The sequence below is a fragment of the Sus scrofa genome, chromosome 7 (genome assembly GCF_054392235.1).
Source record: "Sus scrofa isolate SSC_HxYL_T2T_F1_AM1 chromosome 7, Sscrofa_HxYL_maternal_Yorkshire_Landrace_v2.0, whole genome shotgun sequence".
NCBI lineage: Eukaryota > Metazoa > Chordata > Mammalia > Artiodactyla > Suidae > Sus > Sus scrofa.
Genome location: NC_139389.1, coordinates 96174019 through 96190449, shown reverse-complemented (window position 1 = coordinate 96190449; position 16431 = coordinate 96174019). Strand labels below are relative to the sequence as shown.

The 16431-nt window shown below is 38.7% G+C and overlaps 1 protein-coding gene across 2 annotated transcripts in view; it reads left to right on the top strand.

The window, feature by feature from the left end:
* LOC106504493 (uncharacterized) overlaps positions 1–16431 on the top strand; it is a 759489-nt gene that overhangs the window by 724700 nt on the left and 18358 nt on the right. Inside the window, exon 5 of one of the 2 annotated variants that reach the window (XM_084967039.1) lies at positions 2664–4560. The exons of the other annotated variant lie outside the window; for it this stretch is intronic. Coding sequence (XP_084823165.1) covers positions 2664–2695 — 32 coding nt within the window. The 3' untranslated portion in view covers positions 2696–4560. Of the gene's footprint in view, positions 1–2663; positions 4561–16431 lie in introns of those variants that run through there. 2 annotated transcript variants of the gene reach the window in all.

Below are 16431 nucleotides of genomic sequence, written 5' to 3'. Positions count from 1 at the left end.
CCTTATAGGCCATAGTTAAGAATTTAGATGTTATTCCATAAGAACAGGAATACATCTGAGTATTTAAGGCATAAAGTGAAATGATTCAATTCACTTCTATGAGCATCACTTCTGTTTTATAGAGAATGTGTTAGAAATAGAGTGGCGTTCCCGTCGAGGCTCAGTGGTTAGCGAACAGTCAAGTATCCATGAGGATGAAGGTTCAATCCCTGGCCTCCCTCAGTGGGTTAAGGATCCAGCCTTGCCGTGAGCTGTGGTGAAGGTCACAGATGCAGCTCGGATCTGACGTTGCCGTAGCTGTGGTGTAGGCCGGCAGCTACAGCTCCGATTCGACCCTTAGCCTGGAAACCTCCACATGCCTCAGGTGTAGCCCTAAAAAGACAAAAGATAGAAGACAAAAAAAAAGAAAGAAAGAAAGAAAGAAAGAAAGAAAGAAAGAAAGAAAGAAAGAAAGAAAGACATAGGCAGAGCGGAAGCAGAGAATCCAGTTGTAGAATTCTAAATGGAGCTATGAGGCCAGACCATCCTGCTGACACAGGAGATTGAAAGGAGGTGTTAGAATCAATAAGACTGATTGTCTCATAAAGGAAGACTAAGAGGGAGAGAAAGGAAGGGATCAAGAGTAACCCTTGGGTTTCTGGTTTGAGTAACAGTGTAAATGATGGAGTCACTTTCCAAGATAGGGAAGAGGGGATGTTAAATATTTTTTCTGATAAAGGAGAAATAAAGAATTCTGTTGAGTCTGGTTAAGTTTGAGATATCTGAGAAATATTCCAAGGTGGATATGTACAAGGCAGTTAGATAAGTATCTGCAGTTCAGAGAGAATTCTGAATTTGCAGACATACCTTCAGATATAATTTTAAAACACCAAACATATTATTTAAATCCATGGGAATAGAGGAGATACCCCAGAGAAAAGCATAGCAATGAAAGAGACCAAGGACCAAGTCCTCAGGAATCGGTATTTGAACTCACATAAAGATGCAGACACCAACAAAGGGAACCCACAAGGGAGGGAAAAGAGGAGAGTGATGTCAGGAAGGCCAAGCATGGAGGGGTGAGAATGTTTCAAGGAGAAAAGAACCAAGTGATTATGTTGGCTGCTGCTGGAGGTACAGTAAGGTGAAAACAGAAAAGGGTTTGATGGGTTGGCATCGAAGAGAAAATTGGTAACCGTAGCATAAGTGGTTTAAGTGATGATTTAAGTCATGTGTTTCCATTTAGTGATGGGACTAAAAGGCAGACTGTAGTAGATGAAGGTCTGACTAGGGGGGAGGACGCAGAGACTGTGTGCAAAGATGACAACTTCTAGGAGGCTGGCTCTGAAGAGGAGCAGAGAAAGAGTCAACTGGCTGGAGAGTAATAAGAGGTTAAGGGATGATATTTATTTTTGTGCCAGATAGTAATTTGCATGCTGATGGATATGATGCAATAGTGAAGAGGATGATATCACAGCAAAGAGGTAGCAGTCCAAAGTGCAAAACAAATCTATCATTTAATTGATTAAAAACAGTTTTCTAGGATTTTATCTTTCTCCCATCCCCAAGTGTCAGCTGATGACAGCAGACTAAGAAATAAAATTAAGGGGCTGGAGTCGGTGAATAACCAGAATGATGGGAGTCCACATCCCTCATTCTCTGTTTATCAGGTTCAGATCAAGACTATGTTTTAGAGGAGTTCCCTCATGGCTCAGCAGGTTAAGGATTTGGCATCTTCACTGCTTGTGGCTTGGGTTCGATCCCTGGCTTGGGAACTTCTGCATGCCACAGAGGTGGCCAAAAAAAAGCATAAAGAATATGTTTTAGAAAACTGTTAGATGTCATAAGCTATGTGTTTATTAAACTCCTAAATGAGCCTTTTAGGAAATATTGAGTACACGCTTGTGATTATTAGATTATATTCCTGATAGATGTGTGTGTTGCAAATAGCCTTAGAAAACAGCAAAAAAATGTTTCTCTAACGTTGGGGAGGCTGAGTCACTTTACAAGCACATCTCCTCAAGAATGAGTTGTACAGTCCCTGGGGTCAAGATTCTGCATAAAAAGATTTTAACAGGTGTTAACAAGTTCATTCACTATTGGACTCATATTGAGTCCAGTTCAACTCATGCTGAATTGTTGGCTTCATGGTGAAACCATAAACTTTTTAAAATCCCAAACTGAGAGATATTCTTTTCTGCAGCTCTATCATCTAACTCAAGGCTTAGCAAGAGGTGGCTCTCATTAAATATTGATTGAATGATAGAATAAATAACTTGACTCAATGGCTATAATCATTAAAATTGTAGATGTTATCAACCACACTCAAGGTCCATTAGGTGAGTATCGTTCATATCACTATGACAACCATACACCCTAGAAGTTCTGAGACAATCCCAATTCCACATCTTACCCATTATCACATTATGTGATCTGTTATATAGTAATATACAGATAAGTGAATAGGTAATAATATTGAAAATAATGACAATGAAGAAGAAGGAGGAGGAGGAAGAGGGGGAAGAGAAGGAGAAGAGGAGGAAAAAAGAAGAAGGAAGGAAGGAGGGACAGGACAAAAGGAAAGAAAGACGGAGAAAGAAAAATAAAATTAGCCTATGACAGAAAACTCTTCATGTCTAGCATCTCATAGGATAATCATAATTACTATAATCTCCATTTTACAGATAAGAAAATGAGGCTTATAGAGGCGTTATAGTGGCTGCAAGATCACAGAGCGAGTGAGTGACTGACCAGAGGATGGAGAGTCAGAAAATGAGGTCTTAATCACCAGATTGTAAATCATCTAGAAATCTACATCCCTAGCCCTGGGTGAACAATGCACTGACCCACCACGGCCCATGTTTAGAGAACTGGGGTTGGGATGAGGAGGAAGAGAACCAAGGCCAGCAGTTAAACACAGCAACGCACAGACTCTGGAATTCAGAGAGAGACGTCAGAGGCTTGATAGAAAACAGAGATTGTGCTCCAGAAACAAGCTTAACCTATCTCCAAATGGGTCTGTGGCCAGCCCTTGACACACAATACATGACGAGCGCCCTTATTGGAAAGATAATTTCAGACACTAGAAGTACATGAGCCCTTGCAGAGCCTATAAGATGGGAACAATGACTTGTACTTTCCTGAGTAATTCTGAGTGTGTTTCCAAAGCTCCAGTTAGCTTCAAACAGCTTGGGGGTTTCTTTGCTCTGAACGCTGACTTCATTTCAGAGAATTTCTGTTTTACTAATTTACTATAGGAAACAAGGATGTTAGAGAAATGGCAGAATATTCAGCAGGGGAAAAAGTGGAAATCTGTATAGATAAGCTAGTCTGGAAGTTTTCAAAGATGTATTTCAGTTTTCAAAGATGTATTAGGACATGTACTAATTTATAATGTATTTCCTTGACCCTTCCTGCCACGAATTTCTTCCCCCATTTCCCTCCAACTTAGAGAATTAGCATAGGATTTATTTTCCCTCCTGGAGTTCCCTCGGTTGAATCGCTATGATTGGCAGCGGATTTGCTCTGAAAACCTGGTAGAAATATTTTAAAGTCATCGGAGACCAAATCAACTTAACACCGTGTGTGCCACTTCATCTATTTTTTCCACACCTCCGCTAGATTGGTGGGGAGGAAATTATGCTAAAGTTGCAACTCAAAAAGCATGCTCCAACTTGCCGCAGTTGGCAGTCACCTGTTGAATTGGCCCTTCCCTTCTAACTATAAAAATCTACTGGAAGTGGGGGTTAAGGTTGATGAAATCAAATACAGTCCAGGGTGAGAGACTTTGGGGAAAGCAGCATCGCTTGTGAAGATACCAATGACTTCTCTTCGAAGCTGTGGAGTCAACTGGTGTGCATGTCTTGTGAGAGACAAAGGAGTCACAATGAAGTATAATGGAGATGGCATAACGTTGGAGGCTCCCTTGAGACCTGGTGGGAAGTCGATCTGAAAATTATGATAATTTTTTTTCTCCATCATATTAAAACAAGCTAATAGAGAAGGCCATGCATAGAATACCCTTGGCTTCTTTTCGTTACTGGATGCTCGACAGCAAGCAGTGCATTAAAATCCATTACCTCTACTGAATGAGGACATTGTTTGTGGTATTAGTAATATTGGTAAAAAATCTTTTCAGATAGGAATTTTAAAAATTAATTTTCCTTTGTTCTTTGGATATTTTTTTTCAGCCCAGGAATATAGGGTTTAGACAGATGGATTTATCTCTGGATATTCAAATAACCAAGTTTCCTCTCTTGGCCTCTCTCACTAACATTCTCCTTTCAAAGCAATGCTATTCTTTTGTCCTCTACCAACTTTCTTGTCATGCATTCATCCAATAAATATTTATAATCCACTCAGATGTGCCAGGTACTATGTTAGAATCTGGATAAAGAGATGGCAGATCTTGTTCCTGTCCTTGGGGGCCCCACTAACGTTCTTAAGAAAGTGTTTGAAAAACCAAAGCATACAAGTGCTAAGTAAGCCCGGGCATGTTTCATCACTAGGATTATCTGTGTAATAGGGAAAGATAAACGCTGTAGATTATTTCACCTGAAAAAAAAACAAAAAAACAAAAAACCATGTCCACACAATTAGGCATGGAGAAAACTCTTGCCAAGAAACTATTGTTAAAAACTGGTTTAAAAAGCAAGAATAATTAGGAGTTCCCATCGTGGCTCAGTGGTCAACGAATCCGACTAGGAACCATGAGGTTGCGGGTTTGATCCCTGGCCTTGCTCAGTGGGTTAAGGATCCGGTGTTGCCGTGAGCTGTGGTGTGGGTCGCAGATGCGGCTTGGATCCTTGTTGCTGTGGCTCTGGCGTAGGCCGGTGGCTATAGCTCCAATTAGACCCCTAGCCTCCAATTAGACCCCTAGCCTGGGAACCTCCATATGCCGCGGGTGTGGCCCAAGAAAATGGCAAAAAGACAAAAAGACCAAAAAAAACAAAAAAAAAGCAAGAATAATTAAAAAGATGCAACATTGAAACTAACCCCCCACCCCCCAAAAAAAAACCCTGCTTCTTTTTAATTTTTTTATTTTTTTGAATTTGTAGGGCCACACCCAGGCATATGGAAGTTCCCAGGCTAGAGGTGGAATTGTAGCTGTAGTAGCTGTAGCTGCAGGCCTATGCCAGAGCTCATAGCAACACTAGATCCTTAACCCACTGAGTGAGGCCAGGGATCGAACTTACGTCCTCGTGGATACTAGTCAAGTTTGTTACTACTGAGCCATAATGGGAGCTTCTGAAACAACTCTGCTTATAAAAAAGCAGTACACATATTGGATTATCTGAGATGTCAACAGAGGAAGCATTAAGCAAAACACAGATGCAAACCATATTGTGACAGAAAGTCAACTGGCCCTAACACAGGGACGTTCATTTCTTGCGACAATACTACAGTCACTTAGAAATAAATATGTCAGAGATATCCAGAGAAATAGAAATGAATAGTATACACCACACCTGAGAACATATAAATAGTATCGGAGAATAAAATAAAATGCAGAATTGAAATTTGTCAAATAGACGCTTGGTTAAATACAATAAATATAGCTAAATATCTATTCTACCCACAATGCCAAATAAACTGACTTTCAAAAATATATATAAACTGACTTTCTTTTTTTTTTTTTTTCCCACTGTACAGCAAGGGGGTCAGGTGATCCTTACATGTATACATTACAATTACATTTTTCCCCCACCCTTTCTTCTGTTGCAACATGAGTATCTAGACATAGTTATAAACTGACTTTCTACAGGAGAAATTGACAGAACATTGTAAATCGACGATGCTTTAATAAAAATGTTAAATACATAAAAAATAAAAAATATATTAATCCTCAAGTACAAATAGAACAATGAAAGGATGATTACAAATAAAGAACCTAAGTGCTAAAAAAAGAACTACCAAAAAGAAGCAACTAATTCATGTCCCAGAATGCTGAAACCTTGGGCATTGGAAATGCCATGTATCTCTAAAAGCAGAGGAAGGACTGGATCTGAAAACAAAATTGTTTTCAACAGGAATGCACAGGGAATCCCTGATCCCCTCCTTTCTCCTCTTATTCCCTCGACCATAACTAAAGATAGAGGTGATTCTCTGGAAAGAATGACCATTTCTAGGCTCTGGACCCTCAGATGCTGGGTACAGCTGTGGGAAGGGTGCAGTACCATTGAAGCCACTGAAAGTCAAGTAAAAGACCATCTAGATGACCCATGACTTATCTGGTTGAACTTAGAATTTTTCAGCTTTATGATGGTGCAAAAGCCATACACATTCATTACATATCGTGTTTAAAGCTTTGAATTTTAATCTTTTCCCAGGCTAGCAATATGCTGTAAGAATACTGCCTCTTGATGCTGGGCAGTGGCAGTGAGCACAGCTCCCAGTCAGCCATGTGATCACAACAGTAAACAACTGATACACTGAACAACCATTCTGTACCCACATAACAATGTGGTTTTTCACTTCAGCATGGTGTTCAGTACATGATATGAGTTATTCAACACTGTATTATTAAATAGGCTTTGGGTTAGATGATTTTGCCCAACTGTAGGCTAATGAAAAGGTCCTGAGCACATTTAAGTTACACTAGACTAAGCTATAATGTTCTGCAGATGAGGTTAGTGAATGAATTCTTTTATTTACAATATTGTCAACTTAACAATGGATTTATCGGGATGTAAGGAATAACTGTATATTGAAAAATAAGACTCCTTCCCTCCTCTCCCACTTTGTTCCTAGAGTTCCAGAATGTAGCCTCAAAACCCTAAGGGAAGATGCTTAAGGATTCGAATTTGGCTGAATAAGATCACCCGAAAGAAAAGGCATGCAGATATTAATAGTCAGGCATTGCAGAAAGGAACTTCTAGATCCATGTTCAATTTCCCTCCACTGAAGTTTACCAGTTGATAAATCCTTTCATGTACACAGCTTACACTCAACATTTCAATGTCTCCTTATTTAGGAATGAAGAGGAGATCTCTTGTTATTTGTAGAAATCCCTGCAATAAATTAAGTGCCCAAAAGAGACAGAAGAAGAAAGAACTCCGAGGAAACAGAGAAATGCGTAGTATAGGAAAAAAATAAACACACACACATGCCAAGGCACTTCATCTTAAAATTTTAGAACTTCAGAGAAAAACAAAATAATCCTAAAAGCATTCAGAGAGAAGAGTCATATTTCATACAGGAGATGAAGAATCAAAACAGTATGCAGTTTCTCAAGAGCAATTCTTAAAGCTAGATGTCATGAAAATGTGTAACCCACCACCTAAATATAGCCGTTCTAAATGTTACACTACAAAATAAACTGTCAAATTGTATAAAGCAAAAAAATGATTTATGTGACAAATTGACACATACACAAAGTGAGAGATTTAACACTTCTCTTAGAAAATGATAAATAAGGCAGGCAAAAATAGGGCAAGCAAGCCAAATATTAAGGTCAACACAATTAACAAGTTCTATCTAAAACAGATGTCAATATTTGTGATTTTTAGAAGAGGCACTATTACATGTTGGTTGAGAACAGAAGATGAGGAGTAAGGCGTCTCGCTGGATTCAAATTCCTGCCCACTGATTTACTAGCTATCTTACCACAGATGTATGTTTGTTTCCTTAGCTTCAAAATAGTTATAACAATAGTGCCTACTCCATAAATTTGTTGTGAAGATAAAATTAATGCATGACAGGATATTTAGAGAAGTATCCAGCATTGAATATCAATAAATGTGTGTGTATGTCATAATTCTGCACTTAAAGTCTAAATTTCTTTTTTAAAGGCAATATGGAATATTTACAAAATTAACCATAAAAGAAATGTGTGTATACATCTATATATATATATCTATATATATGTGTGTGTATACATAAAATTTTAGAAGCATACTAATTTGAGTCAGGTACAAATTTGGGATCACTCCACTATTCAAAATTGCATTAGATGCCCAAGCCAACAAACTAAGTAAAGAAAAGAAATGCAGTTGTAAAGGCCAGAAAGCAAGACAAAACTGACATTATTCCTAGACAAATGATTGTCGAAAAAGAAGTTATGAGTTTCTACAATCAAACTGATAAAATTAATTAGGGAGTTCAGCTAGCATGCTGAAGAAAAAGACAACTATAGGAAAATACAGTAACATTCATATACTTAAAAAATAATCAGTTGAAAAATATTAGGTAAAACAAATATCTCATTCAAATAAGGAATTGAAGCTATTATTAACAGTAAGCCTAAAAAGAAGATAATAAGATCCGCATAGAAGAATATAAAGACAAAAGACCTAGATCAGTATAATAGAAGAACCAATATGCTTATGAGTGGAAAAAGGTAATATTTTAGAGTGCCAAATACTCCCATGTAACTATATAAAATTAATAACATTCCAATGGATGATCTTAGTGAATCAAGAAAAGTTAAATATAAAATGTATATGGGAGCATATAATTTCAGTAATATATGAAGGCAATTCTGAAAGAACAAGGTAGGGGTAAAGTAGATTGGAGTGAGGTAGGATAAACAGTCCTAATAGATGTTAACTCATTATAAATAATAAAAACAATGTAGTGTTGGCACAGAAAAAGAAAGAGTTCAATAGCTCATGATAGAAAGCTCAAAATAAACCCCAAGATGTATGTATGATCTTAGTTTGTAATGAAATTAATGTTACTGGTTAATAATAAGTCTAAGTACCAGGACAATGATGAATTACTGTGTGTGTACATATCATTGGTTCTTTGATAATATTAAAATAAAGAACTATGTCTCGGAGTTCCTGTAGTGGCGCAGTGGTTAACGAATCCGACTAGGAACCATGAGGTTGCAGGTTCGGTCCCTGCCCTTGCTCAGTGGGTTAATGATCTGGCGTTGCTGGGAGCTGTGGTGTAGGTTGCAGACGTGGCTCAGATACCGCGTTGCTGTGGCTCTGGCGTAGGCCGGTGGCTACAGCTCCAATTCGACCCCTAGCCTGGGAACCTCCATATGCCACAGGAGCGGCCCAAGAAATAGCAAAAAAAAGACAAAAAAAAAAAGAACTATGTCTAGATACTCATGTTGCAACAGAACAAAGGGTGGGGAAAAAATGTATACATGTAAGGATAACTTGATCCTCTTGCTGTACAGTGGGAAAATAAAATTGAAGAAAAAAAATCTGCAGAAGTACAAAAAAAAATTAAAAGATATGCTACATATAGTAAGGCCTACATATAGAAAAATAAAACTTTAAAACAATTAGAGTAAAACATAAGAGAACATAGGCGAGAGAGTTTTGTTTGTTTGCTTGCTTTTTAAGGATGCACCCACAGCATATGGAGGTTCCCAGACTAGGGGACCAATCGGAGCTATACCTGCTGGCCTAGGCCACAGCCACAGCAAAGCTAGATCCAAGCTGTGTCTGCCACCTACACCACAGTTCATGACAACGCTGGAACCTTAACCCACTGGGCGAGGCCAGCGATCGAAGCCGCATCCTCATGGATACCAGTTGGGTTAGTTAACCCCTGAGCTAGAAGGGAACTCCCTAGAGAGTTTTTTTTTAAATAAAACAAAAACACAAATCAAAAAGAAATTTGCTGAAAATTTACTGCATCTCAATGTATAATGTCCAGTGAATATAGAATCTTAGACAAAGTTACTTAAAAAAAAAGAAGAAAAGAAAAAGACTGGGAGAAAATCATTAGAATAAAGTATAGCAGAAAAGAATCTGTATCTAAAATGTGTAAAAATTACAAATAAGAAAATGGAGGAAAAAAAAATATTGAAAAATATTTAAGGAGTTCTCTTATGGTGCAGTGGATTAAGTATCCAGCATTATCTCTGCAGTGGCTCCAGTCGCTGCTGTGTCATAGGTTTGATCCCTGGCCTGGGAATTTCTGCATGCTGCAGGCTTAAAAATGTTTAATGCTTAAAATGTTAAAATGCTTAAAATTTTTGAACAGGAAATTTTTATGTTGAACTTTGTTCAGTTAATTCACAGGAAGATTGTTCAGACTCTTATAATTAAATAAAAATCACAGTGAGGAGCCTCTTTTCATCCATCAGTTTGGCAAAAATTTAAAATAATAGTAATTGCTGGCAAGTAAGTGAGGAGAGTGAAGACATAGGAAATTACTTATTGGTTGTGGGAGTGAAAACTTTTTCAAGCTCTCTATAAAACTTGGCTAAATATACTAAGATAAAAGCATTTGCATCTACTTTCTGTTTTAGCTCTGATATGTAAAGAGCATGGAAATTATCACTTTCATCTTTCTAACAAGAAAAATCTGAACAAGGGGAAACTCAATGGCTTTTCTTGAACCTATCACCTAACTGAGACCATAGAGCAAAGCACTTTACTGAAATCTGGAGAGAAGTTACCTCCAGAGAGATACAAGTGGTGAAATTGGCTTTCCTGAAGCAGAAGCTGGTGGATGCTAGAGGCCAGCAGGAACACTTAACCAGTGACACTTAACCAGTAATTGTGACAAAATTGCTGAAGGTCAAGTGTGGACTAGGGGCCAGAGTCATGCATAGCCTCACACTTTTGGGATCTTTTCCTTCAGGATCTCACCAGACTCTCCCAGGAAAGCTCTGAGAACAACCCCTTTTCACACTCCACTCCCACCTTAACAGAGATAGGGAAAGAATAGCCATGATGAAACCCCACCACCACCCCCAACCCCCGCCTCCAGAACTTTCTCCCTAACAAAAGTTCAATCTTCAAGAAGAATGGTTTTGACGAGGGCAAATACTGACATTTCATTCTAGCTAAAGGAAAGGAACCACACCTTATTCCAGCCCTCCAGCTTTCCTGCCTCATCTAAGAAAAACAGAGGTGGGGGTGGGGAGTAGCCTTAGATAACAAGAAAAGAAGCTCCAAGCAAATAGACTGAATGCTGCAGCCAGGGAAAGAAGCAGGCAGGAGAGGGCAATAGGCTTTATCCCTAGAGGGGACTCAAACACTCCCAAGACGCAGGCCCACTGTGCAAGTCAGTCTGAGACTTAATCAGAATATTAGAGAATTTTCCTCTCCTCTGCATCCTACTACCATACCAGACTCCAGTATGACAGTGAATTACAGCTGAAAGGTATAGATTCTCCCCATAAGGAGCAGTACAAAAGGAAGCAAGAGAAGAGACAAAAGCAAAATTACTAGAGAAATTTGAAGGTTCTGGTGTGTATAGCTATTTAAAAAATTAAATACAGCCTAACTCCTAGCTAGAGTAATATAAATCTTTACAATAAAGATCCTTACTATTGCTATCCTATGCAACACACTCAGCTTTCAACAAAAAATTACAAGGCATACCAAAAGCCAAGAAGCAGCAGTCCGAAGAGACAAATCAATAATCAGAAAAAGATTTAGATCTGACACAGCTGTTGAAATCATCAGACAGGGAATTTAAAACCACTAAAATTATATATTAAAGGATATAATGGAAAAGGTGTAAGTCCAGATAGGACTATCAGGAAAGAACTGGAAATTCTAAGGAAGAATCAGAAAGAAGGCCAGAAATCCTATTTTAAAAAATAGTAACAGGAATGAAGAATACCTTTAAGTGGATCATCAATAGACAGGACATGCAGAGGAAAGAATCCTTAAACTTGAAGATGGATTAAAAATATGCATTTTGTTTATGCTGGAAGTTAATTCCCAAGCTTTGATAAATACTTTGGAAAAACTCACAGTTGGTACACAGTGATACACGAGATGTTCGTCATTGGCGTGTTGTTATTTTACTCACAGTTTTAAAACTCTTATCAGGAGAGGAATGGATAAGATGATCTGCAGTGTCTCCGTCTATATTATACCATCCTTATACATATGTCACCCACATTATATAATATGGAAGCAAATAAATATATGAAGCAAATATGGTAAATTATTATTTCATTACTTGATTTTCATTTGATTTGTTCTGAGTGGTGGGTTTATGAATACTTGCTACATTAGCACTTGACTCTTGTTTTTTCAGGTTTTGAATTTTTAATCAAAAATTAATTAATTTAATTAATTTTTAAAATTAAAGAAGTTGGATGGTTAGTTGATGAGAGTCTCTGGTCTTAGCCAGGCCTTAGGCACACACCACCAGTGCTCCATGAGTAGGACTTCTCTTGGATCTCTGCAACCTCAGATGAGGAGGCTGGTACCTGTATCTGGTGGTGCCCCTTCCTGTGGGTCCTCCCCTCCTGTACGCCTGGGATCCATCTCAAATATCTCCCCAAAGATTCTGCTGTCTTTTTCCAAAAACCAAAAATTTCTCTTCTTGTCTCTCAAAATATCTCCAAATGTTTCTTCTGGAAGAAGACAATTGCCCTTTGACCACAGCGTAAATCAGTATCATGTGGAAACTGTGTGCCCCTAATTTGAAGATGATAAAGCCTAAGTCATAGGAACAAAATATCTGTTTTCCACTTTCTTGGGGGGAATGGAGCTATTTTTGTCTTTCCCTGGGAGACTTGTTTTAAGACTAAGGTGCATAACTTCTGAAAAAGGAAGAAGGAAGAAAAGTTGTTTTCTATAAGAAATAGGCTGAGAATTCATATTCACATCAATCCAAAATTGATAGGATTCTAGGTACACGATATGCTTTGGAACTGCTCACAAGAGGAATGAGTGATTTTTCCTCTCTCATGAAATCTGCAGAAAGTCTAACTATCTTTTAGCTACTCAGGGGGCAGTGCCAGTAACCCCAAGGAGGTTCCCATGAAGTGCATCTTCCCAAGGACTTGTGAAAACCCTTATTAACTCAAGGAGACAAGGAAGGAGGAGAATAGGACCTGTGCACCTAAAGGTTCATTCTCGGCCCCTGATAGCACAGTAGTCCTCACACTGATTGCAGTTGTTTTTTTGTCTATTTCTCTCAAAATGTTCTAAGTTCCCAGAGGGCAGAAACTCTAATAAATCTCTGTGTTCTCAGAATTAATCATTGGTGCCTGACCCATAATAGATCCTCAGTATATCCTTTATGAATGACTGAATTAATGAGTTAATCAATGGAAAATGTTAAAGAAGCAAAGATTAAACAGGACTGAATAGGGGTCATTCAGTACTAATCATGTTATCTAAGGGTAAAAATTCATTACTGAACTCCTTCTTTTGATAATTATTGATATATCAAAGGGAATGGAAACATCAATTGAAATAGAAATGGGCTTCCTATATTATTGACAGGAAGTAGACCATTTAATTTAAGGTATTTGGATCAATACTTTTCCTTCTCTTGTGCTTAAAAATGATTTTTTTTAATCTAGTGAACTAAAAAATATTTCAACTGATATCAGTTAAAGTAACTCATATATACTGAAATATTTATGAGTGGAATGATACGTCTTAGATTTGCTTTAAAATAATATATGTGTAAAGGAGAAAGTGAATAGAGGGAGAGATGAAGCTAAATTGGTCATAAATTGATAACTGTTAAGCTGAGTAATGATTATATACAAATTTATTTATTTTGTCTTATTTAAATTTTCTATTGAGGAGTTCCCTTTGTGGCTCAGCAGTTGATGAACTTGACTAAGATCCATGAGGATGCAGGTTTGATCCCTGGCCTTGACCAGAGGGTTAAAGATGCGGTGTTGCCGTGAGCTGTGGTGTAGGTTGCAGACATGGCTCGAATCCTGTGTTGCTGTGGCTGTGGTGTAGGCCAGCAACTGTAGCTCCGATTTAACCCCTAGCCTGGGAACTTCCATGTGCCGTGGGTATGGCCCTAAAAAAGCAAAAAAAAAAAAAAAAAAAAAAAAAAAAAAAAAAAAAATTCTATCGAAATAAAATGTTAAAAATAAGGCAATTCTTTTCATGTAACTATTACTTTACATAGACATTTGCTGCAGAAGATGAGCATCTATATATTTGTTTTATGATTAACAAATATCAGAGTTCCCTTGTGGCTCAGCAGTAATGAACCCAACTAATATCCATGAGGATGCAAGTTTAATTCCGGACCTCGCTCAGTGGGTTGGGGATCTGGCGTTGCTGTGAGTTGTGGTGTAGGTTGCAGACGTGGCTTGAATCCCAGGGAAACACAAAAATCCTGCATTGCTGTGGCTGTGGTATAAGCCGTCAGCTACAGCTCTGATTCAACCCCTAGTCTGGGAAATACCATATGCCACAAGCGTGGCCCAAAAAGACAAAAAAAAAAAAATCATTATTCAGAATCTTATTAAAGAAATGGTCTTATTTCTTCTCTTTAGTAAAGCTTAGCAAAAAAAAATGAACATCTTCTTTCCCTTTTTTCCTATAAAAGGCACATGACATAAACAGTCCTCTTAAGAACTTGAGCAAAATTGCATCATCTGCAATTTAAGAAATATAAATGACAGCATCTGAAGACAGAGGATTGTGAAGAAATACGTAAAAAGGCACAGCCAAACTTTTGTTTTAGATTCTGAGTGCCAGTGTGTTGCTGACTTCAGGTCTAGGAATTTGGTTTCCCACACCAACTAGACGGAAAATAGCACCATCTTTTCTAGATGGTGTCTTGGAGAAATGAATCTCCCAGGACCTCAGACCCCTGTTATCAGAAAAGGGGAATCACAAGAGACGTTAGAATCTGCCTTTATCATATGCGACAGGTTCAGCAGGACCTTGCTTCCTGTGAAAATGTAGTTATTGGTTTTGCCTTCTTGTTTTGTGCTGGTTTGTTTTGACTAATTTAGTGGTTTGTTTGTTCACCAGTTTTGATCATTTCTCAAGAGATTGCAGTGAAGTTTCTTGTTATTACTTCAACAGAACATGTCTGCTTCTACTCTGAGTTTTATGAAGTGGCTAACAGTATTATAATTTACTAAGAGGGATTTGCACAGTCTCCAAGGAGTTTCAAAGAGCACAGGGCCCAGAAATAGAGTCACATTTGCTTTTGCTTTACCCACTGCTCTTAAGAATCAGATAAAGCCCCGTATTCTGGACACTGGCTTCTATCTGAGTTGAAATCAATAGTGCAAATATGCATTCCCCATTTATGTTCCTTCACGCAGCTCCCAGAGGAGAAAGGGACAATTTCTTTCAGCAGGTATCACTGATAATTCCAGGTGATATTTGCAGTTATTGTTTGGTTTGACGTAAACATGAACATCTATCTTGACTTCCATTGAACAGCTATCAAGCAGTTACTTACATCAGATTCTGTGCTGGGTGTAGGGAATAAAATAATAAGATTTTTTTCCTGAGGGGCTCAGAATTTAAAGGAGGAGATAAGTGGAAAAAAAAAATACATAGCCTGTAATGGGCTCAGTGATATATAAAGATGTACACAAGACACTAGGGAAGCCATGATGAAGTATAGCAGATGGAGAGGGCGAGAAGCATTTCCATTGACTCTTGGAGGATAAGAAAGTGAGTAGCAGGTAGAGAAAAGGAAAAAGACATGTCTTCAGGAACAACATAGGCAGGATTTCCTGCAGTGGGTTAATGATCTTACATTGCCACAGCTGGGGTGTAGGTCCCAGCTGAGGCTCGGATTCGATCCCTGGCCCAGGAACTTCCACATGCTGTGGGTTTGCTACCAAAATAAATAAATACATAAATAAACAGCATAAACAAATGCACAGAGGTAATACAGAGCATGGCGCACCGTCCAGATAGGTTGGATAGAAGGTGGGATGAACATGTACAACCGCTGGAAATGAGTTAGACACCTGGGCATTGGTCATAGAAGAGTGGATGTTAGAAAGGATCCTTCTAGGAGTTCCCTTGGGGTCCAGTGAGTTAAGGATCCAGCATTGTCACTGCAGCGGCTTGGGTTGCAGCTGTGGCACAGGTTTGATCCCTGGCCTGGGAGATTTCATATGCCTTTGGCATGCTCCCCCCGCAAGAAAAGAAAGTGTTCTTCTACACAGTGCTCAAAGTACACAGTTCTCAAATATCTATGTATCAGCAACCTTGGATATGCCTAGGCAATTTACACATCAAAGCATACCTGAAAGTCTGGCCAGTGGATCTACCAGGATAGGAGGGCATCCCATCCATTCAAGGACTGGGATAGAGAAACATCAAGGGAAATATTTCAAAGGAAAGTAGGAACCAGGCATGAAGGGATTGGGGGGCTAAGTCTTGGTCATTGGAAGAGATCAGTGATTCTGAACACAACATAGTTTCTGACAGTCTGGCGTGACTTCAGCCTGACCTCAAGGATCTGTGTTAGGACCTGGAGTATGAGGGAATGATGGCAAGGGAATAGGCAGTGCAAAAAGTAAAACCTGGCAATGTTGCTCCACCCTTCTCTTTAGAATATTGAGACATAAACCATCCTGTTCAGAATGTGCTATAAACACAAAGAGAGGCATTCTTTTGTTGGTTTTCCCTTTGGCTGTGGGACACAGGACACACTGACATCCTGATACCTGCAATGTATTGATGGTGCTGCCCTCAAGGATAGCAGTGACTGGGTCAGAAAGGGTACCAGAGGCCATCATAGCAGGGTCAGGGTGGGCAGGAGAATATCATACTGTAAACCCAGGGTAAC